Here is a 20,868-nt window from a genome sequence, read left to right as displayed (position 1 = left end):
CTTCCAGAAATAGCAGGAATAGAAAACTAACTCGCGCTGAACCGGTGCCCGTGCTCCACACGACGGCGTCTTGGCTGCAGACGCTTCGTGCAGAGATTTCCAGTGTGGTCCCTGCACCGGCATCGCTGGCTCTCCTTAGGAATGCAGGTTCTCGGGCCCCACGCCGGGCCTACTGGACGGGGCTTCTGGGGGCGTGGCCCAGGAATCTGCTGTAAGGACAGAACCGTGGCTTTGGCGTGTAATTCTTGCAAACGAGGACGTACTCCTTCACAACAAGCGTGCCGCTCTCCACACCGGGAGGTGAGCGTTCGCATCTTCCCGCCTCTGACGCAGAGACCCCTTTGAAGGTAACCGTTGCGCCTCTGAGAGCGATGCTCTTGCGAGCGGAAAGACCCGGTGCAGGCTCATGGCCTGCGTGTGATTAGGGCGTGAATCGGATCCGTTCCTCAGGCTTTCTGGGACACTTTTTGAGGTGACGGGACAGGCGGGTTTTGCATGCCCCTCCGTTTGGTTTCCCCGGAACCAGGTTTCAGTCGTGTGCCTTCTTGTAGGGACGTCCCAGGATTCGTCACGTCTTCTCAGACGGCGCAGTTCCCGTGGGCCCCCTCCCCACGTACGTCGACTTTGATCACTTGGCGGAGATGATGTGTTCACTGTCAGTCTCTTACTCCCTGTAACTTATATAAATGTTTTCCGGGAAAGTACTTTGAAGCTTCGCAAACGTCCATTTCATCATCAGACTCTCACCCGGTGGCCCTAACATCCGCCGATTTCCATGGCTCAGTTACTAACATGACGGTTGCCAAATGGTCACCTGCTAATGCTGTCACTCTTCCTCCAGTGCTGGTTAGCGCTCCACTGTGTGCGAGTGCTTTCTCCTGTCCCTGTGCGCTCACTTATTTGGCTGTGCCGCAGGGGACACAGGCTGGGGGCTCCCGGGACCCCCGTGTTCGCCCGCATGCCTGTGCTTCACTCTCCTCCCGTCCCGGGTGCCGGCGACTCTGGGCCCCTAGCAGCCCCGCGGGGTCCGTCCTCCTCGCCCCCCACTCGTAGGTCCTCACGGAGCAAGGAGCTGGGCTCTCGCGGCTTCGGTCTCTGTGCTTCCCGAGCTGACCGTTGTGTGTGACCGGTGTCCTGCCATGCCTGTCTCCGCCGTCACCACTGACGTCCCCAGCCCCGCCGGTGCCCCCGCCACGCACATCTCCACTTTGGTCTCTGCTTGGCTCGAGGTTCCTGACGTTGTCTGGAAAAGGTCTGCTGGTGCGTCTTCGGTGTGGCCTGTGCCCCACTCCCTGTCTGCCCCCTTCTGGGGCCCCAGTTAGCCCCGTGGGCCTTTTCCGCACGTTCCGTGCCCTCGCGCTCTTCTCTGTTCTCCGCACCCTGTTTTCTCTCGGACCCTGGGTGTGTTCTTCTTGTCCGTCCCCCCAGTTACTAGTTTTTTCAGCTCTTCCCAGCCTGCCTCTAAACCTGCATTTCCTGTTTGTGTTTTTAATTTTAATCGTAGTCCTTCTTGACTGTAGAATTTCCATTTTTTTAATTTCAAGGTATTTGCTGAAATCATTTTGTTATCTGATTTCTTGAACATACCAGGTAACTGCACTACCTGCACCTGTTTTAAATTTTTTTTTTTTCAACGTTTATTTATTTTTGGGACAGAGAGAGACAGAGCATGAACGGGGGAGGGGCAGAGAGAGAGGGAGACACAGAATCGGAAACAGGCTCCAGGCTCTGAGCCATCAGCCCAGAGCCCGACGCGGGGCTCGAACTCACGGACCGCGAGATCGTGACCTGGCTGAAGTCGGACGCTTAACCGACTGCGCCACCCAGGCGCCCCTACCTGCACCTGTTTTAGATCTGTCTACACTGCCTGGTTCTCTCCGTCCCTTCGTTTTCCTGTTTTAGATCTGTCTACGCTACCTGTAGTGTAGTGTAGGACGGAGAGCCGTCCTTTCCTTTTTGGTCGTTTAGTCTTATTTTTGGTGTGCCTTGTTTTTTCTTTACGTTTCAGCCATCAAAGATAGCTCAAAGCTCTGGTGGTGTTACCTTACTCTGGAGAGGACGTAGGTGCTGTCCCCTGGCACCTAAAGTAGGGCCGGGTCCCCGAGTCCATTGAGAAACCGCCCGTTGGTGCTGCGCTTAGGCTTGTGAGGGTCTGCTGTGTTCCCCCTTTGCCCTTGCTGATGGGAGTGCGTTCAGTGGGGCCCTTGCTCTGTGGTGGGTCCTGACCCACCGTACTGTGCCCACCGTCGCCTCCCCTGGTGCCCTCAGCTTCCTAGCAACCGCCTTTAAGAGCAGGCGAGCCCTGGGAGGGAGGCGTGTGGAGACCAGGCAACTCGCCTTTTCCCCTTTCTTCGCTGGGACCTGGAGCCTCCCCACCTTGGTGCCTTCGCTCAGGTGTTTCCCTCATGTTGCCGGTCTCTCCTGGTGGCTCAGGAGGGGCATGTTGTCCTCACTGGTCCACCGGGAGCTGGATGTGACAGCCATTTTAACCAGAGACATGGTGGCGGTATCTGGCAGTTTTTTATTGTTATTGTGTTTCGCGTGTTATTTAATTTGTGAATATTAAGAGAATCTACTATATTGGACTTACAGTTTTAATGGGTTTTTTAATGTTTATTTTGAGAGAGAGAGAAAGAGACAGAGCGTGAGCAGGGGAGGGACAGAGAGAGAGGGAGACACAGAATCTGAAGCACGTTCCAGGCTCTGAGCTGTCAGCACAGAGCCCGATGCGGGGCTCAAACCCACAAACCGTGAGATCATGATCTGAGCCAAAGTCAGACGCTTAACCGACTGAGCTGCCCAGGACCCCCAGACTTACGATACTAATTAAATGTTGAGAAATGCTGGACGTTTTAATTGGTTTTTAAAGTTTGTAAGCATTTTATTTATTTTTTTTTTAATTTATTTTTTTTTTCAACGTTTATTTATTTTTGGGACAGAGAGAGACAGAGCATGAACGGGGGAAGGGCAGAGAGAGAGGGAGACACAGAATCGGAAACAGGCTCCAGGCTCTGAGCCATCAGCCCAGAGCCCGACGCGGGGCTCGAACTCCCGGACCGCGAGATCGTGACCTGGCTGAAGTCGGACGCTTAACCGACTGCGCCACCCAGGCGCCCCAAGTTTGTAAGCATTTTAAAAAATAACTCCATTTTTTAGAACAGTTTTAGATTTACAGAAACATCGTGAAGGCGCGGGGGAGTTCTCACGCACCCGCCCCCAGTTTCCCGTGCTAACGTCATGTTCGCGAGGCGTGTTGTCACGGTGCATCAGCCAGCACTCGTACCTCCATACCTTCCTCGATTTCCTCACTTCTTCCCTAATGCCGTGTTCCTGTTCCAGGATCCCATCCAGGACACCGTGTGACAGTAAGTTGCCATGTCTCCAAAAGCTCCATTTGGCCGTGACGGTGGGTCAGATCTCCGTTAGTCCTTGTGACGGTTCCGAGGAGGACCGGTCCGGTGTGTCTGCCTTTTTTCTCAGGGCGAGCCGGTGTTTGTGTTCTGGGGGAGAGAGCCTGCAGAGGCGAAGCACCGGTTCCATCCCTTCACGGATCGTAAACCTGCCTCCTCCCTGCTGGTGTCGGCCTTGACCCCCTAGCCGAGGCCACGCAGATGCGCACGCTCCCTTTCTACAGTCCCCAAGCACACCGCACACTTGACATCTGTCCACTGAGTAGGAATCGTGTGAACATTTAGAGGGATCCTGATGTTTTTGAAGGAAATGCAGTTGCTTGATATTAAAGCAGTGATCAGTTTGGGCACCTGGGGGGCTCAGTCGGTTAAGAGTCCGACTCTTGATCTCAGTTCAGGTCTTGATCTCAGGGTCACGAGTTCAAGCCCCGTGTTGGGCTTCCACACTGGGTGTGAGCCTACTTAAAAAAACAAAACACCAAACAATGATGGATTGAATTTAGATAGAACATAAATACCGGTAACTGTTGTCCTCATTGGCAGAGTCCTTCGTCTGGACGTTGAAAACATGGGCATCAGTTCTTCCCAGGTGTCCCTTGGACAGCACGTGGCGGGGCATCTGGGGAGGAGCGGCAAAGCCCCTGCTGCTGATTTCTCCCGCAGCTGTTGTAGGACTGGAGAGATTTGTGGTTCCAGGAGGGGTCCGTGGCCAGGCTGCAGAAGTGCTTTCTAGAAATGCCTGAGGGAGCAGCAGGTGAGGCCGGTCCTCCCCGGGACACCCAAGGCACCGCGTGGTCTGCTGCCTGGAGGACAGCAGGGTGGGGACGCATGAGAATTGTTTCCTTCAAGAGGAGGAATTGCTTGGTGTCAGAGCCGGGGGCGTCCTGTGGCCACGTATGTCCTGGCACACGTGAGTTGCTGGGGTGGGGGCCGTTGCGGGAGGACCCTCAGAAGCCCGCCACCCTGCCGGCCAGTTTCTCATTTTCCAGGGAAAACTAGTTTCGGTGTTGAAAATGCGTTTCAGCCAAAGTGCCTCGACGGCATGACAAGTTTGTATGATTCTGATTCAGGTAGTAAAGGTGATGAAGTTACCAAGGTCACAATCCCGGTTTCGTGAGGACCTCGCAAAGTGTGTGCCCTGTGCTTGTAGAGACGTGAGGAGCCGGGGGAGGGCCGAGCTCTGCACGTCGCAGCCCCAGTACACGCTGCGCGCGTTTCACGCCAGACCCTGAACTTGCTGGGGCTTGTGGTAGGAGGTTACTGGAAGCGGGAGCAGGGCGCCGACCTTTTGTTTTTAGTTAAGTGCTGTGGTCCCCTCTCCCTCTGAGGGTCCTTCTTCTCTTCCTGCCTTTGCTGTTCTGGGTGTGTGTTTAAGTCTCTTTTTCCTTCTGCCAGCGCTTTCTGAATCTCATTGACAGGATGTTATTTCTTGCTTATGGTTTCATTGGCTTCTCTTTCTTGAAGCGTCTCAAATATATAGTTCCTTGTGTTCTGCACGTGGTAACGTCAGGTCTGGAAGAGCATCAGACTTGGTCATTTCTCGTGTCCTCTGATTCTGACCCTTGGTGGCTTATTCCCTTCTGTGTTTGGAGACTTTGGACGCGAAGTTCATGCTCTGTGGGCATATATCTATGGGCGTTTGGTGAGAGTCCCTCCTAAATACAAGGTGCCCACTTCAGTTTGAATTCAGATAAGCAACAGCTACTCTTTCGGTGTGAGTATGCCCCGAACATTCCGTTCCTCGGGGCAGCCGGGACTGTGCGGGGACTCCGGGCTCCCACGCCAGGGTGAGGACTGACCGTGGCCGCCCGGGAGCTGTGCTGCGCGTCCGTAAAGAATCCCCTTCCCACACGGCCCCGCGCCCTGCCTGTTGTCTCTGGGCGGCTCTCCAGATGTCCCCGGGGCAAGGAGGCCACAGCCCGCCATCCTGCCTTCCGGTCTGCTCTTCGCTCTCAGCCCCTGTTGTTGCTTGCAGAGCTCAGCGGTGCATTTAAAGCATTTCCAGAGGTTTTACATCAAGAGCTTTCTCCTGGCGTTGGGGCTGTTGCCTTGCTGGAAATGGAAAGCCGCTGGGTTCCCACGGGATCTGAACGCCGGCTTTGGTGCCGGTGCTTCCCGTGTCCGAGCTCCGGGGCGTCTGAGTCGGAAGCTCCGTGTCTCTCTGTGCTCAACAGGTGTTTGCCTGGTGAACCCCCAGGACAGGACTCATTCAGTGCCCGACCCGCAGGGCATAGAAGGGAGACCTGGCTGGTGAGGGAACTCCGTCTTCTGTCATCATCCGAGAATCCCAGGCAGAGGGTGCCCTCGGGCATCTCGGGAGCACGAAGATACTGTGAGCAATGACGGCTTGCCCCTGACGCTGGCTGCCGTCCCTCCCCCCAGTCGTCATCATTTTACGCTCACTCACTTACCGCTCGGCAAATACCTATTGTTCCGGGCGCTGTTGTAAGCATCGGGGCCACATCTGGGACTAGAACAAAAGCTTGCTCGCAAGGAGCCTGCATCCTGGTTGGGGGAAGGCGGGACAGACCATAAACACGTACGTAGCGGGGCGTCTGAGTGCCGCGGGGCAGAGGTGAAGCTGTCTCCGGTGGGAGCTGCGCTGAGAGAGGGCGCCCGCACGGGCAGGTGACCCCTGCACCTGCAGGCTGGGCACGGAGTCCCCGCCCGTGAAGCGGAGCCGGTGGGGCGGCAGGCGGAGCTGGAGGTGAGGTGGGAAGGTAGCAGGGCAGGGTCAGAGGGGGCTGGAGGCCGTGCTGTGAAGACCGGCCTGATGTGTTGGTGAGACCGGAAGCCAGCACGGTGTTTTGAGGGTGATCGCGTCTGTATCACGCGCGGGAAGGATCGCTCCGCTTGATGCGCCGGCCCTCGAGTGGGGGCAGGGAAGGGGGGTGTTTGAGGAGTCTGGGTGAGACGTGGTGGGGCCTGGCTCACGTGCCCTTACCCGAGGGCCCCCTTCCCCACTACAGGTTTACAAGGAAAGACGCTGTTGTTGAAGGGTTCAAGTGCCGGAGAGTGGTCAAGGGAGGGCCGTGACGGCGGGGGCAGGCGCCTCGGGCAGGCGCTGGGCGTGGTGTTTGTCTCGCTGCGTTTCTTCGAGCCGTGTCGTGGGTGCGGTGCCGGGTGCAGGTAGAGACGACGCCAGGACTCGTGCTCTGAAGCGGATTGGCGGTGACGTGCCAGCTGGGCGTTTGTAGGACACACACAGCTGCTTGTTTTGACGGCGGGCTCCATTGTGGGGCCTCGGGCACACTTATTAATGGATCCTGTGTTAACTGAGTGAACCCAGAAAAGGTGTCTCACTAGAGAACTTTCCAGGACCACTGGACACCGAGGACGCCTGTCCCCTCTGCATGCTGAGTGGCGCTCTCGTGGGACTGCCTGTCGGTCAGGCCATCCTAGGGGACGCTCGTGGAAGCAAGTCCGCCCAGCTTTGTGAAGCACGAGGACCACTGGGGGCACAGTGGGCACAGGGTTCGCCCCCACCGAGCTCCTGTACCTGCTCCCACGCTGTGTTCTGGCCACTCGGCCAAAGCATTTCAGCCCCGTTCTCCTTTTCAGGCTCACGCTTTCTGTTTTCTTAACGTTCGATCGAGTCTGCAGTTGCAGCGACAAGTACCGTCGGCGTGGCTGTTTGAACTAATGACCCGTTCCCCTCGGAGGGTGGGGGGCAGGGGAAGTACCATGGCCCCCGGAGGAGCTGCCCCTTCCCCGCAGCGTGTGGGCCCGGGGCCTGGGCCAAAGGGAGCCGCCGCGGGAGGAGGGGCGGGGGAGGAGGGCTGGTGCAGCGGAGGAGCCCCCGGAGCCGGCCCAGCCCCCGCGGCCGAGGGCACGGCGCCTGTGTGGGTGCTGTGGGAAGGTCGGGGTGCTGCGGGCTGCTGGCCCTCGACCGAGAGTTTGGGCAGAGTGGTGGCAGTGGGCTTTCCCGTATTTTGTTTTATCTCGAAAGGCCGAGATCTCAGTGTTTTTGTAGCACAGGGCAAGAGCCAGCAGGAAGTGAGGGAGAAGTTACCGGAGGATGGGCGCAGCAGGTGGGCAGAGACTGCAGGGGTGCAGAAGGGGTCGCCGGCCCGCCGAGCAGGTGTGGCCGCCCTCAGGGCCGTGGGCACAGTGCGCAGGCGGGCCCCAGCGCCTGCAGGAGCGGTCGCCCTGAGCGGGAGTGGACACCACTTCGTGAGATCTGGTGGGTGAGGCTCTTTCGCGCCAGAGACCCCTGCCGGTGGGCCGCTGGCCCAGTAGAGGACCTGCCTGCGGGGGGCGCGGGGCCCGACAGGCTCCGTGCAGCTTCAGGTGAGGACAAGAAGCGGTAGAAAGGACTTTCGTCAGTCCTTTATGCTGAACCGCGGGCTTCACTTGGGATTACTCACTGTCTACAAGAAAGCCTCTGAGGTGAGTTGTAGACTCACCTTTCGGGAAAGGCGGGGCTCAGAGATCAGCTCCGGCGGCACCCTCCTAAGGAAGGGCGTCAAGGGCGGAAGTCTGGGGTGATGGTTCGGAAGACGCCGTCCTGGCTGGCGAGGGCCTTCTGTTGGCAGACAGCAGGTACGCAGCAGGGCCCGGATCCTCCGAGGGCCTCGGCGCCCTCCTGGTGGTCGGCAGTGAGAAGGAGAGGGGCTCTGAGGGGACGGCTGGGGTGCAGGCAGGAGGGTCCCGGGGCAGGGGTGAGAGCTGAGAGGGCTGACGGGGAGGCTGCAGTACGAGGGCGGCCAGTTGTGAGCTGTGGGCGAGGCCCCGTGCTGCTGCCCCAGGAAGGCAGCGTTGTCGTCATTCCCATTTGTAAAGGAACCGCCTGGCACAGAGGTTATCTGCCGTTGGGGGCGGAGGTTCCCGGAGGACGCACTGGGGCTGCGTCCCGTCAGCCAGCCCTTCGGGCACAGCAGCCACACGGGGGCCGCCGGGGTGGCTGGCGTGCAGGCGCGTGTGCGTGAGCATTCCCGGCTTAGCTGTGTCGTGACCTGGGGGTGCAGGCTAGTGAAGACAGACCTGAGATTTCACAGGAATAGGATTTTTTAGTTTTCGTCTGGTTTTGTTGATCCTGTGACCTCGGCGTTTGCTCAGCTCTATCGCTGGCTGGGGTCCGGGTCCTTTCAGGTGCCTGCCACCCTCCGGGTGACCGCCTGTCTCCAGTTTCTCCCGAAGTGATGTTTGCAGAGGGGCACGCGTGCCTGGAGTCTGAGAATGTCCATCCGTGCTCTTTCTGTTCACCCGGCCCCCTTCGGTACTTGGAACGGCCGGGGCCTGCTCGGGGGTGCTGACGTGTGCGAAGCAGCCTGCTAACTTTTGAAAGTCATTTTTCAGACACGGTATTGGGTCACTTTTTATTTCCGTGCAGCCCTTCCTTAGGGCAGACAAGCTGTGAATTGGTTTCCACTTTACCGATTCAGTGTCTTTTCAATTTAGGGAGGCCAGATGCTATTAAGATACGGCGCTCCCTCCACCAATCCGATTGTTCCAAGACAGTTGCTAGGACAACGGTCTTCTGCTTCCTCTCCTGCCGTTTTTATTTCTCCACTCTCTCAAGTTGTCTTCACCGCAGCACCTAGTGACCGTGTTTCAGAACAGAGTCGGTCAGTCACGCCAGCATGCTAACACCGCGTGCTCTCGCTCCTGTGAGATTCCCTTTGATAAAGACAGACGTGCAGTGACCAGGAGCCGCAGCATCCGTCACGTGAACACGCTCGGGAGGAGAGGTGCAGACGTTTAATTGTCCCGCGCTTCCTCTCGGCGCGTAAGCCTCAGTTAGAACTTAATCTGCTACGTGTGTTTGTGTCCAAGTGCAGATTCTCAGCGTGGACGTTGTTTAGTTGAGCGGAGCGCGTAGAGTGCTCTTCAGCCTGCCCTTCGCCCGTCGGGGCTGGAAGACGCGCCGAGACGTGCGCTGCGAGTGCCCCTGCACACGCTGCCCGGAGAGCGCGTCCCCGAGACTCCGCATCGGTCCGTGTGCCCCGTGACCTCGAGTCCCGCGTGTGAGGATAACACGTGTCCCCCGGAGAAGACCGCCAGCGCACGACGCGGGCTTTTCGCCAGGTGCTTTCCCCTGAGGGAAACTGCGGGTTGTCACGTGTTAGCTGAGGCTCTGCTGGTGGCAGGTCACGGGAGACGCCTTAGCACGCAGCCTGACAAAGCCCGGGTGCCCGGACTTGGCGGTGCGCTCAGTCGGTACTTTTGTTTTAGGGTTTCTGGAAAGAATACGGTTTTCAGGTATTTAAGCGAGTGCTTGAGTTAGGGCCTTTTCCACTCACTGCTCGCGTGAGTCCTTGCGAACACACGAGTCTGTGGTGCTTCTGGCAGCGGATTTGGCCGCTGAGTGTGGACGTGTCCGTAACAGGCTGTGGTGTTTGTGCTAAAGATAGAAGGCACTTGTTCTTTAAAAGATGGCTTTTGAGAATTGTCTTCGATAAAATGAGATTTTGAGGGGGGAGTTGATTTCAGAGTTTCATCCTTGATTTACGCGTAGCAGTAATGGAAAATCAGGGAGATTGTATATCAGAGAAGTGCCTCTACTAAATAATCTCCACCACGCTCTTTGAAATTAATGAAAAATTCTTAGAGTCCATTAGCATTTCCACGTAATCATGGGAAATAGAGATCGGAAGTTGGAATCCCGGGGTCACTCCAGACTTACCGAGTCGGCAGAGCATCTGGAAAGAGCAGAGTCCGTCGTAGCCGGTATAACGCACGTCCCGGCTCTCTGGGGTGAGGCGGGTCCAATGCAAGGAGGGCTACATTTGATCCTTTTAAAAAAATTCACCTCTCGACAGTAATACAACAAAGGATTTGAGGCCAGAATTCCTGCCTGTGTTCTAGTTCTCTGGAGAGCCGCTAAGAGACTGTGAGCCTCAGTGAGTGCCCTGCAGTGACCGCTGAGAGCCAGGGTTCCCGACCGGACTCTGCAGGAAACACGAGGGGAGGTGGGAAAGGCTGGGCGTCCACCCTCCCAGGCCAGCGTGGAGCGGGGACCGTGCCCCGACACATGCCCAGGCGTCTCTATTCTAGAAGCTTGAGCGGCACAGCATGATACACCAGGACTGGCAGATAAACAGAAAATCGGAGGGAGTGAATGGAATTTGGTAAAACTCAGGAAAGGCAGCTTGTGGTCGAGAGAGACAAAGCTACTATATCATTTTCCAGAGTTAGCAGCGGGGAGGACTTCCTGTCTGGCGACCCGCTCCCGGTGTCCCGGAAGATGATCCTGACTTGAGACCCGCGGTTCTAGCCTGCCGCTTGCAGCCCGGTGGCTCGGGCAGGTCACGTAACATCTTGTCAAGTAGGGACGGCGCCCGCCTGCCCCTCGTGGCGTCAGGACGTGTGAGGCGGTGCCGGTGGCGGGACTTGGTGACCATCGCTGGCGTCGATAAGTGGGCCGGTGACTGCCCTGGGCGTCTCTTTGAGACGAGTGCCAGGAGGGGAGTCTGCAGACGGCTGCGGGGGCTCCCAGGGGACAGGGAGGGCTCGTGGAGGGAGGGGCAGGAGCCGGGAGGAAGAGCGGCCCGGGGAGGCACCCCAGAAGGGCAGGAGCGAAGAAGAGGCAGAGGCCCGGACAGCCAGTCGTCAGCTGCCCCCTCGGGGAGGTGCCTGTGCGGGAGGTGGGGCCGCTCTGTTCCCCGAGCACCCGTGTTCTAGTCTCTGTCACAGACGAGGGCCAGGGCACTTCCTTCCCGGGAGGTGGTGATGGAGCAGTCCTGGGGGAAGGGGGAAGGGGGAAGGGGGGGGGAAGCAGGGCTGCAGGAGCCAGAGCCTGGCCCAGAGAGGGCCGCGCAGTGAGCCACTGGGGAGAGGCGAGGTCTCTTCCTGCTGGGAACCTGCTCTCCGCGCCACGCGTCGACGCTGTAGCCAAGTGAGGGTGATTTGCATCGTTTTGTCTTTTCCTGCTGCTTTTGGCTTGGTTGATAATGGTCTGTACTTCTGTTTCATTTCCGCTGTTGACTCAAAGGCTACACCCGTCTCACCGTTAATGACCGCTCCGGGCCGCTCCAGCGCACACCTGTCCCTTGCCACCGGCTGCCCGCGAGCGGCCCGTCCTGTCCTGCCAGGCCCCGCGGAACGCAGGCGCCTCACGGGGGCGCCTCCCGCCCAGCTCCTCCCGCCTCTGCCGGGTTGCTCCCCTGCATCTCACGTCACCCGTGTCGGTAGCCTCGTGACCTGTTGTTGTTATCTCAGCTTCAAACGGTCAGTTCTCTGTGAGAGGAGTGAGAGGTTCTTCGTGACCCGCCACCCGCCCCGTCGCTCCCTCCTCCGTGCGCTCGCGCTCTGCGGTCCCAGGCTTCCGTCTGGCGGCTCTCTCGTGTGGCCTGAGCCGCCTCCGTCGCTGGTGCTTACGGCACGGGTCTGCGGGCAGCGCGTCCTGTGAGCTCTTGCTCGAAGAAAGAGAAGAACCAGCTTTAGCTGCACTTTCACAGACACGGGCGCCCGGAGAAGAATCCCGGGTTGGCGCGCGTCCCCCCCGACCCGCTGAGGCCCCGCGGATCCTGGCCACACGGCTTCCGTGGACGAGCGTGAGGTCCCGCTTGCCCGCGGCCCTTGTGTCTCTTGCTCTCTGTCTTTGTCACCGCTTCCCAGCCACTTCGTCGCGACGCGCCTCCGCGAGCCGTCGTGTCCCGCCTGTGCGCGGCGCTCGCTCGGTCTCCGTAGCATCTGTGAGCACGCTTGGGCCCTGTTGCCCCGGGTGTTGTCTCTCACCCCTTCTGGGGGCTCCGTGCACAGACGTTGTCCGACTTGACGGTGACCCAGAGGTCACCGAGATTCTGTTTTGGGCCTTTTTGTCTCTGTGCCTTACTTTCAGTTCCCCGTTTCCTCGTGTGTGTGAGACACGCTGGCAGTTCCCTGGTGTTCGTTTGGGTCCTCCGAGGAACAGAAGCCAAGATGGGATTAAATTGCCCAGACTGTTGGGAGACACCCGTGAGGAGTAAAGGGGAGAGATGCGAGGTGCAGGGAGAGCCTTTAGTCCTCCGCTGCGTGCCGTCCGTGACCGGAGAGGGACGGGAGGAGCGTGGTGTAGCAGCCGTGCAGGATGGACCTGGCCAGGTGGACGAGGGAGAGTCCCACGGCCCCCACAGACGGGCTGGCCTGGACCCTCTGTGGCTCTGAGCTGAGGGCCGAGCGCCTCACCAGGGCGTGGCCTCGGTGCGAATGGGGTGGTGGACCACAGGGTCCGCGTGGGGGCGGTGGGGACATCTGAGCCGCGCGCTGCTGTGACCACCACCCCCGTCAGGTGGAATCTTATTTCAGAAATCCTATTTTCTTTTAACCCTAGGATTTTTGTTTCTTTTTATGTTTTCTAGTTTTCTCGTTATTTTCATTTTTCATTTAATTCCTTGAGGAGGTTGAAGATTTTTATAACAGCTGTTTTAACGGTCTTGTTTCCTAATCCATCATCGTCATTGTCTGACGATTTGTCTGAGCCTGATTTGTTTTTGCCCCTAATTTGTTTTCCCCTGGTTACAGATTATGTTTTTTTTTCTTTCTTTCTTTCTTTCTTTCTTTCTTTCTTTCTTTCTTTCTTTCTTTCTTTCTTTCTTTCTTGATCTTTTCTTTTCTTTTTTCTTTTCTTTTCTTTTCTTTTCTTTTCTTTTCTTTTCTTTTCTTTTCTTTTCTTTTCTTTCTTTTCTCCCTCCCTCCCTCCCTCCCTCCCTCCCTCCCTCCCTCCCTCCCTTCCTTCCTTTCTGTTTATATTTGAGAGAGAGCAAGCGGGGAAGGGGCAGAGAGAAGGAGAGAGAGAATTCCAAGCAGACTCCACCTTGCCAGCACAGAGCCCGATACGGGGCTTGAACTCACAAACCAGGAGATCACAACCTGAGCCGCAACCAAGATTCAGACACTCAACCGACTGAGCCACCAGGCGCCCCAAGTTACATTTTCCCTTCACGTGTCTAGAGACTTTTCAGTGGTTGCTTTGTGTTGTTAGTTCTACGTTTTTGAGTACTAGATTTTGTTTTATTCCTCTGAAGAGTGTTAGAACGTGTACTCTGCCAGCTGGAGGTAACTGCAAATCAGTTTAACAAGCTTTTGGGGTTTGATACCTTAGCTTTTTGGTGAGTCTCAGGTAGCCTGACTTCTAGGGAAGGATTAGCCCGATACGTGGCGTGGCGGGCCTTGGCTGCCTGGAGCTCAGTCACTCACGGCCTGAGGGGAGCACCTTGCAGCCCCCAGAAATGCTCTTTCCCTCGGGTGGCCCTCTGCCTGCCTCCGGGAGCGTCATCTCACGCGTGCACGGACGTGCCCAGCCGCAGACCCAGTGGGTCACTGCGATGAGCCTCTTTCCTTGCCCGGGGCCTCCCTTCTCGCTCTCTGCCCACAGATGCTAGCCACCCTGACCTGTCTGTCCTGGTGTGGATTGGTCCGGTGGCTCTCACGTGGTCCGTCCTCAGTGGCAGAGCACATACGGCCGCTTCCCGGGCCCCTCCCCCGGCCCCTCCCCCGGCCCCTCCCTTGGGCACGTACCCCCACTGCCCCCCTCTCCTGGGCACATACGGCCCCTCACCCGGCCCCTCTCTGGGCAGAGAGGCGCCACAGTCAGTCTGCAGACAAGCGGCATGACCGACTTCCAGCCAAACCGTGTTTTCCCCGAGCACAGTCGTCAGGCTGGAGGTGGTCTTCGGGTCCCGGCACTAGGCCGTCCCCGGCACTGGGCCAGCAGCCTGTGTTAAGTGCACAAGGACACGTGGAAGCCCAGAATCGCCCCCGCGGGGCAAGCCGCGGCGTCACAATCCGGGCCGGCGGCTTCCGCGCCTTCTGAGTGCTGTGTCAGCATCCGTCTGCTCACCGTTTATTTGCCCTCGAGTGAGCAGCCCCCCTTCTACAAGTGTACCTGAAACACACCTGGAGGCACGCGTCGAAGATGGTTTCTCTCCAGGAAAGTCTCAGGAGCAGGTTGGCCCACGGGCTGCACACGGGAGGCAGTTGTGGCCGGCGGCCTAGGGAGTGGAATGGAGTCCGAGCCAGAAGACGTGGGTTCGGATCCTAGTCCCGTGCACGCTCTAGCTGTTTGTCCCTGGGCTACTTAGCCTTTCTTTTAGAGAGAGAAGAGAAAGGACTGTGTGTGCTATGAGCTTCAGAAGGCGTGGAATGTGCAGTTAGCTCAGCTCTCCTTCCTTGGCCCCTGGCCCCTGGCCCCTGGGCCCCTAAGAGGCAGCCTGGGAGAAGTTTCTTTTGAACGTCCCCTTCCAGGGGTCGTGTGCTAGCAGTGCATGCGTGTGTGCGTACTTTTGTGCCTGTGTGCGTGCACACGCGTGTGTGTGCGTGTATGTGCGTGTGCCTGTATGCGTATATGCACGCGTTTGCGCGTACATGTGTATGTGCAAGTGTATGCGTGCGTGTGCACGTGTGTACGTGCCTTGTGTGTGCATACGTGTGTGTGCGAGCATGCATGTGTGTGTGTGTGGGGGGGGCTCTCCAGTAAGCTGTCGTGTGCTGTTTGCCAGGAGGGTCAGGGATCTCACAGTTCTCACCGTTATAAATGTTAGTTTAAATTACACACGACCGTCTGACATGCAGATTTTGCACAATTAAATCATTTGGGGAAATCGGGAATGATTTTGCAAATACGTACTTTGGTATTCGTGTCTTTTCCCATCTCTTCCGTGCCAATCAAGATGATGCCAGTGGGAACAAGACCTGGGCCTGGGGAGGAAACCACTGAGCTGCGGACAGCCTCGGATGCCCACGTCCTCGGTCTCTGGACTGCGAGGCTGTGCGCCCCCCGACACCCCGAGGAGGGCTGCCCAGGGGGAGCTCGGGTGGAAGGCCACCCTTCTGCCTCCTCCAGGACATCAGTGCCCACTCTGTGCCACTCACCCGAGCCTCCTGCTTGTTCCTGGCTCTTCCCAGTGCCCAGCCCCGATCGCCAGGTTTACGGGGGCACTGAGCCCACTCATCACAGAGAGCCCCAGGGGTGGGCCGGCTCACCACAATATCGGGCACCAGGCAGCTTGGCCACTTTTCTGGAAGAGTTTGTGTTTGTGGTTTGCTGCAGTGTTTTCTTAAGGAAATTCACTTTTTGATTTTTTTTTAACGTTTGTTTATTTTGAGAGAGAGAGAGCACGCGTGCACACATGAGCAGGAGAGGGGCAGGGACAGAGGATTCCAAGCAGGTTCTGCGCTGTCAGCGCAGGGCCTGACGTGGGGCTTGATCTCAGGAACCTTGAGATCATGGCCTGAGCCGAGATCGAATCGGATGCTTAACTGACTGAGCACCCCCCTCAGGTGCCCCTAAACTTTTTGATTTTTGATGGTAAATGGAAAAGGTGGGGAAACAAATTCCTGAGAGTATTAAACCGGCACAGTGCCTTGACTTCAGAGGACAGGTGTGTGCAAGATTATCCTCAGCTCACATGTCCCACGTGGAATTTCGGAGAGGGGGCGCTGAAGGCTTGAGTTCCTAGGTCGTCTTCCTTCCTCCCTCGCCCCGTGCACACGCAGCGGTCCTCAGGCCCGGTCAGCAGGTGGCCCCCCCACACTTCACATGTAACGCTTCATGGGATGTTTTCAGAGTGAAGAGGGGGCCTTCCGCTAGTCACAATTTCTTCTAAGATATTTTCCCGTGCATGAAGAACAAATTAAGACCAGAAGTAAGTTCAGCTGGGAGAACCAGAAAACCGGAACGTCAGCGGCTTGAGGGAGATAGGTGGTCATTTGTCCTGTACAGGCTGGAGGCTTATACTCGGGAGGCGCCGGGCAGCTCCTGTCTACAGAGTAGTCCGGCTAGCGGCCCCATCACCGAGGGGGTGGCCCTCGTCCGGGGATGCGCACCTACAAGCCTGTGTGCGCTAAGGGGTGGCCGGGCCCGGGCAGGTGTCGCTCTGGTGTCGGTTCCTGAGCGGTGCCGCCGCGGGGCTGTGTTTTCTCACATGACGAATGTGAACTGGGTTCTGCTGGTTTGCAGGTCTATTTAAATGAGCAGACGCAGCTATGAAGTAACGTGTAAGCAGCTTATCTTGTGCTCCCGCGGTGTGAAATGTTCCGAATGGAAACCCTCCCTGGGGTCTCTGTGGGCTTACATGCACTGGAAAGGGACCCTGAGGATCTGGAATCAAAGGCCAGTGGAACAGCGCCCTGAGATGTCTGGGGAGCAGGCTTCACGAGGCAGTTAGCAGATACTGGCCGGACTCAGCAGGTTTGACGTTCTGCTAGTTTTTATTTGCTCCGTGGTGGGAAATTGGATTTGCGAAGAGGAGGACAGAGCCAGCTGTCGCCTGCCCAGCCTGTCCTCGGCAGGTGCTGCCATGAGGGCCCGTGTGGCAGACGCCAGCACGAAGGGACACCTTGACCTCAGAAACCCGGGGGCTCAGCCGCGCGGGGTTGCCTCAGGGTCGGGCGGGTCAGAGCCTCAGTGCTCTTGCGCGGAGACGCCAGCCAGCGTTGTGTTGTTCGCCTGTGGCGCTGCGGCGGGTGCTCAGGGAGAGGCCGTCTTCCGGCAGGTGCACTCTCCTTTCCTGCTGCGGCTTGGTGCCCGGACGGCCGTTTGCTGGGTGTTTCCGGATGGCGCCCGGCCTGCCCTCCCTCCTTGTTCTTGCCCTCGGTGGGCCGCCTGCTGGGTGGCGGGGGCCTGCCCGCGGATCTCTGCACGGCCGTGTCTCTGGAGCCTCGGACCCAGCCTTCCAGGGCCCCGCACCATCTCCACGAGGTGCCCGGGGCTGCTCCCGTGCGGTGTCCACAGCCCGGCTGGGGCCCCATTCCCCGGGGACATCGCCTGTCCTCCCCCTGCTCCCCTCTCTTTACCCAGGACCTTGAGCCCTTCGGGCCCAAGGAGGCCAGAACGGCGTCGGTCCCTGCGGCCCTCGCCCGCGGCACTCCCTGCACCTGCTCCGGCCCAGCCACCACCTTACACCCGAGTGCCTGTCGGAATCAGAGAGCAGAAGAGCTCACCTCTTCCTGCCGCTTCCGAGTCCTGTAGCTCGCACAGCGGCCCCAGGCGCCCGCCTCTCCCCGGGGTGTCCCCCGTTCTCCGCGCTGGGCTGGCCCGCAGCGCCGCCGTGGGCTGTGGGCGTGTCACGCGTGCTCCCTTGCCAGTCTGCCCCCGAGACTCTCAACTCCTGGAGAGCTGGGTCTTGTCCTTTGTTTTCCTCTTGTGTTCCCGGAGTGCTCGTGGCACCTGGGTAGGGCCCCGTTAGCGGGGCACCCCGGGCCTGAAAGTAGAGATGGCCCACGCTTGTCTCCTCTACCTGTGTGCCAGCTCCCTGCTCACCCCTCCCGCCAGTGCCCCGGTCGCCGGACCTCCGCTGCCCGCTACAGAATCCCCCCGCAAACCTGCGGCTCCAGTAGCCAGGAGAGAACGTGGGTTGGGGGCCTCAGAGCTGGTCGTCAGGGCTGTCTGGCCTTGGGAGTGGCGTTCAGGGCCTTCACGGACACGCTGCCCACATGCCCCTCCGTGGTTCCCCTCGCTGTGGCTGCAGGTGGATGCCTTTTGCTGACCAGGATAAAGGAAAGACTGATTTATTTTATTTTATTTTTTTAAGTTTATTTTGAGCGTGAGAGTGATCAGAGGAGGGGCAGAGAGAGAGGAAGAGAGAATCCCAGGCAGGCCCCATGCCGATAGCGTGTCAGGCTCGAACTCCCAAACCGTGACATTATGACCTGAGCCAAAACCAAAAGTCGGACACTTAACCAACTGAGCCACCCAGGTGCCCGTGGCTTATTTCTTTTTTAATACTTTAGTACTATGTGCAAAATTTGGAAGAGTTTTGCATGTAGCATGTACAGATCTTTCCACATCGATGTGAAAATATGAAAAAGAAAATTCAGTATTTTGTTCCCATTTGCATAACTTGAAAAACATGCTGTATCTGAGTGTTTCCCTGCCTGCGCAGCATGTCACTCGGGTCTGGGTGAGCCACACGCTGGTGCTGCCTTTTGCAGCCACTCAGGGCCGGCGAGCCCTGGTCTCGATGCAGACTCCTTTGCCCGTGGGGCTGGGCTCGTGTCTCTGCCCTGCATCCCCCGTCTGTGCCCCTGACTTCCCTCGGGTACACGGCGGGCGGGCCGGCAGGAGACCTCCCTCCTCCCGGCCCCGTTGCTCCCCTGACAAACAGCCCTCCTGGGTCCAGCCGCTCCCCCACCCCTGCTCCTGGAGGTTCCCACTGAGGTCGGGCCTGACAGTTCACCCGCTTCATAACCTGCCCACATAGGTGGCGGAGGGCGGAGGGCCCCGCGTTAGCCTCACCCGAGGACTCACGAGAGTGTGCTGGTCCAGACTGTGCCCCCCGGAGGTGTGATTTCATTGGCAGGTTTTGCAGTGTCACCGTGTTTTTAAATCATGGCCGTCAAAGCCAGGCCAGAGGCCGCCCCCAGGTCTGCTGGTTGCCGGAGCGTGTCAGCCGGCCGAGCTCTCACCGGGGGCCTGTGTGACTCCCTTTGGAGCAGCACCCGTCATGGGGCGGGCCCCCTGGTCCTGCTGAGGAAGCTCGGACTCGAACAAGCTCTCGGGCAGGTGAGCCGGGGACTCCGTGTTCCTTGTAAAGCATGTGACCGTGGCTTTCCCTCCCACAGCTGCCGGGACGCAAGTACTGCCCCGGGTACAATGCGGACGTGGGTGACAAGTGGATCTGGCTGAAGTGACGGACCCTCCTCCGTGGCCTGCATCGCGATGACGAGGACACTTCCGGTCTGCCCCACTCGTGGGGTCCCTGCAGCTTACTCGGGGGGAGGGGTGGGTGAGCCGGAACCAGGCCGCCTGTAGTGTAGCTGCTGGGGGACCGGGAGCCTCTAGTGTTTGGGAGGCGGGAATCTTGTAGCTTTGGGAATGATCCAGAATTATCACCGGGGAAATAAATCTGCTATTAAAGACCGGATGTTACTAGATGTTTCTAGAAGAATTCCCTTTCATTGCAGCCGTGTTCAGTGTCATGCAGATTTTGTACCTGTCTTCACGCTTCGAGAAATAAAAATAAAACTGTTTCCGTGGCATTTGCCTCCGTCACGCGTCTGCACACGCACACGTCACATACATGTACGTGCACACACCTGTCTGCCTGCACTTCACCGACCGTGAGCTTTGATGCATTTGGTTTATTCGGTCAGAGGCGAGGACAGAGAGGGCCCCTGAGGCACTGAGCCGTCTGACCGGCCGTCCGGCTACTGCAGGGGGCGCAGGAAACAGGCAGGGAAGAAATCACCGCCTGCTTCTAGAACCACCCGTTTCTTCTAAAAGACATGTCAGGAGACACACAGGAGGACCGTCGTCGTAATTCCTCCGAAAGCAAAGCAACGGACTCTGTGTTGTCTTCAGAAGCGAACGCGGAAAGGGAAAACCCCACTTCTCCACTGAGACGTGGAAAACTCCTTGCACGCTCGTTGGAGAGTGCCGCGCGTCGGGGCCGCCGTGGGGCAGGTGCAAGTCGTGGGTCCCGTTGAACCCAGGGCTCCCTCCTCGGAGCCGCACCCCGGCCACCTGCCACCTTTGAGACGCGGGAGACCGACGCGACGTGCGAGTCGACGTCCGGCTCCTGGCACCCCTCCCACCCGTCCAGCCCTGCCCACCCCTCGGGTGCTCGGCGGGCACGCGAGCCTGGGCGGGACCGGAGGGACTGGAGCCTGGGCGGTGCTCTTTGGGCCTGGTGGCCAGAGATCTGCTCTCCCGCGCTTCCCCCCTCCTTCCCCTCCTGCCCCCCTCCTTTTCTCCCTTCTTTTCCCTTCCCTCCTTTCCCCTCACTTCCCCTCCCTGCCTCTCTCTTCCCCTCATCTCTCTCCTCCTCCTCCCTCCCTGCATCTACCCCTCTCCCTCCCTTCCCCTTCTCTGCTTTCCTCTCCCTCCCTCCTCACACCTCTCCTCTTCTTCCCCTCCCTTCTCCCCTACTGCCCTCCCCTCCTCCCCTGCTCCCTCACCTCTTCTCTTTCCTTCCTTTCCCCTTCCCACCTTCCCTTTTGTGGGGGGGGGAGGGGGGTAACAACTGAAAATAAAGTTTCCCAGCAGCATGTGACTTGGAGTCAGACCTCAGTGTCGAAGCTTCGCGGTTCCCTGAGAAACGCCGCCTTCATCGCCGCTCTGAAGGGTACGGGGCCAGTTGTGGAGCGTTTTCTGGACGAAGTGCCTCACAGACCATTAAGGAGAGGAGGAAGGAAAAGAAAGACATCTTTAATTATCTTGGCTGTCCCTGGTGTCTCGGCCGTAACGAGCCCGCTCACCACGTCGGCCTCCGCATCGCGCCGCCGCATCCCCAGCTGGTGGCGGGGTCCTCTGTGCGGTCAGGCTTGGGTGGGAGCCGGCTCTCCACACTCGGACGCGCCCTTCCCAGCTCGTGTGACAGCACCGGCCCGAGTCCGCGTCTGGCCCCGCGGGCTGTGCGCGCCCCGCCGGCCCGCGCACCGGGGCGTTGTGCTGAGCGAGGACCCGGTTCGCTTCTGGCGTCTCCTCTCCTGTGAACAGGCCGGAGAACAGCAAATAAACAGTGTCCAAGCCTCCTCTCCGGACGGAAACCCGGGGGAGGTTGGCAGACGCCCCTGTAGGATCTCCTGACTTCAGAGC

The 20,868-nt window shown here is 58.6% G+C and overlaps 1 protein-coding gene across 9 annotated transcripts in view; it reads left to right on the top strand.

Moving 5' to 3' along the window:
- The window catches only part of NDUFA10 (NADH:ubiquinone oxidoreductase subunit A10), a 52,305-nt gene extending 33,004 nt beyond the window's left edge, over window positions 1–19,301 (top strand). For 3 of the 9 annotated variants that reach the window (XM_045034704.1, XM_023259943.2, XM_045034701.1), the window contains one exon: window positions 18,894–19,301. In XM_045034704.1, the coding sequence (XP_044890639.1) occupies window positions 18,894–18,957 (64 nt within the window). In that variant the 3' untranslated portion in view covers window positions 18,958–19,301. Of the gene's footprint in view, window positions 1–9,190; window positions 9,438–9,996; window positions 10,006–12,395; window positions 12,518–18,893 lie in introns of those variants that run through there. The other 6 variants (XM_023259941.2, XM_045034700.1, XM_045034703.1 and 3 more) reach the window with 3 other exon arrangements.
- Window positions 19,302–20,868: the final 1,567 nt, after the last annotated feature.

The sequence above is a fragment of the Felis catus genome, chromosome C1, assembly GCF_018350175.1.
Source record: "Felis catus isolate Fca126 chromosome C1, F.catus_Fca126_mat1.0, whole genome shotgun sequence".
In the NCBI taxonomy this organism is placed as follows: Eukaryota; Metazoa; Chordata; class Mammalia; order Carnivora; family Felidae; genus Felis; species Felis catus.
This window is presented reverse-complemented; position numbering and strand designations above follow the sequence as displayed.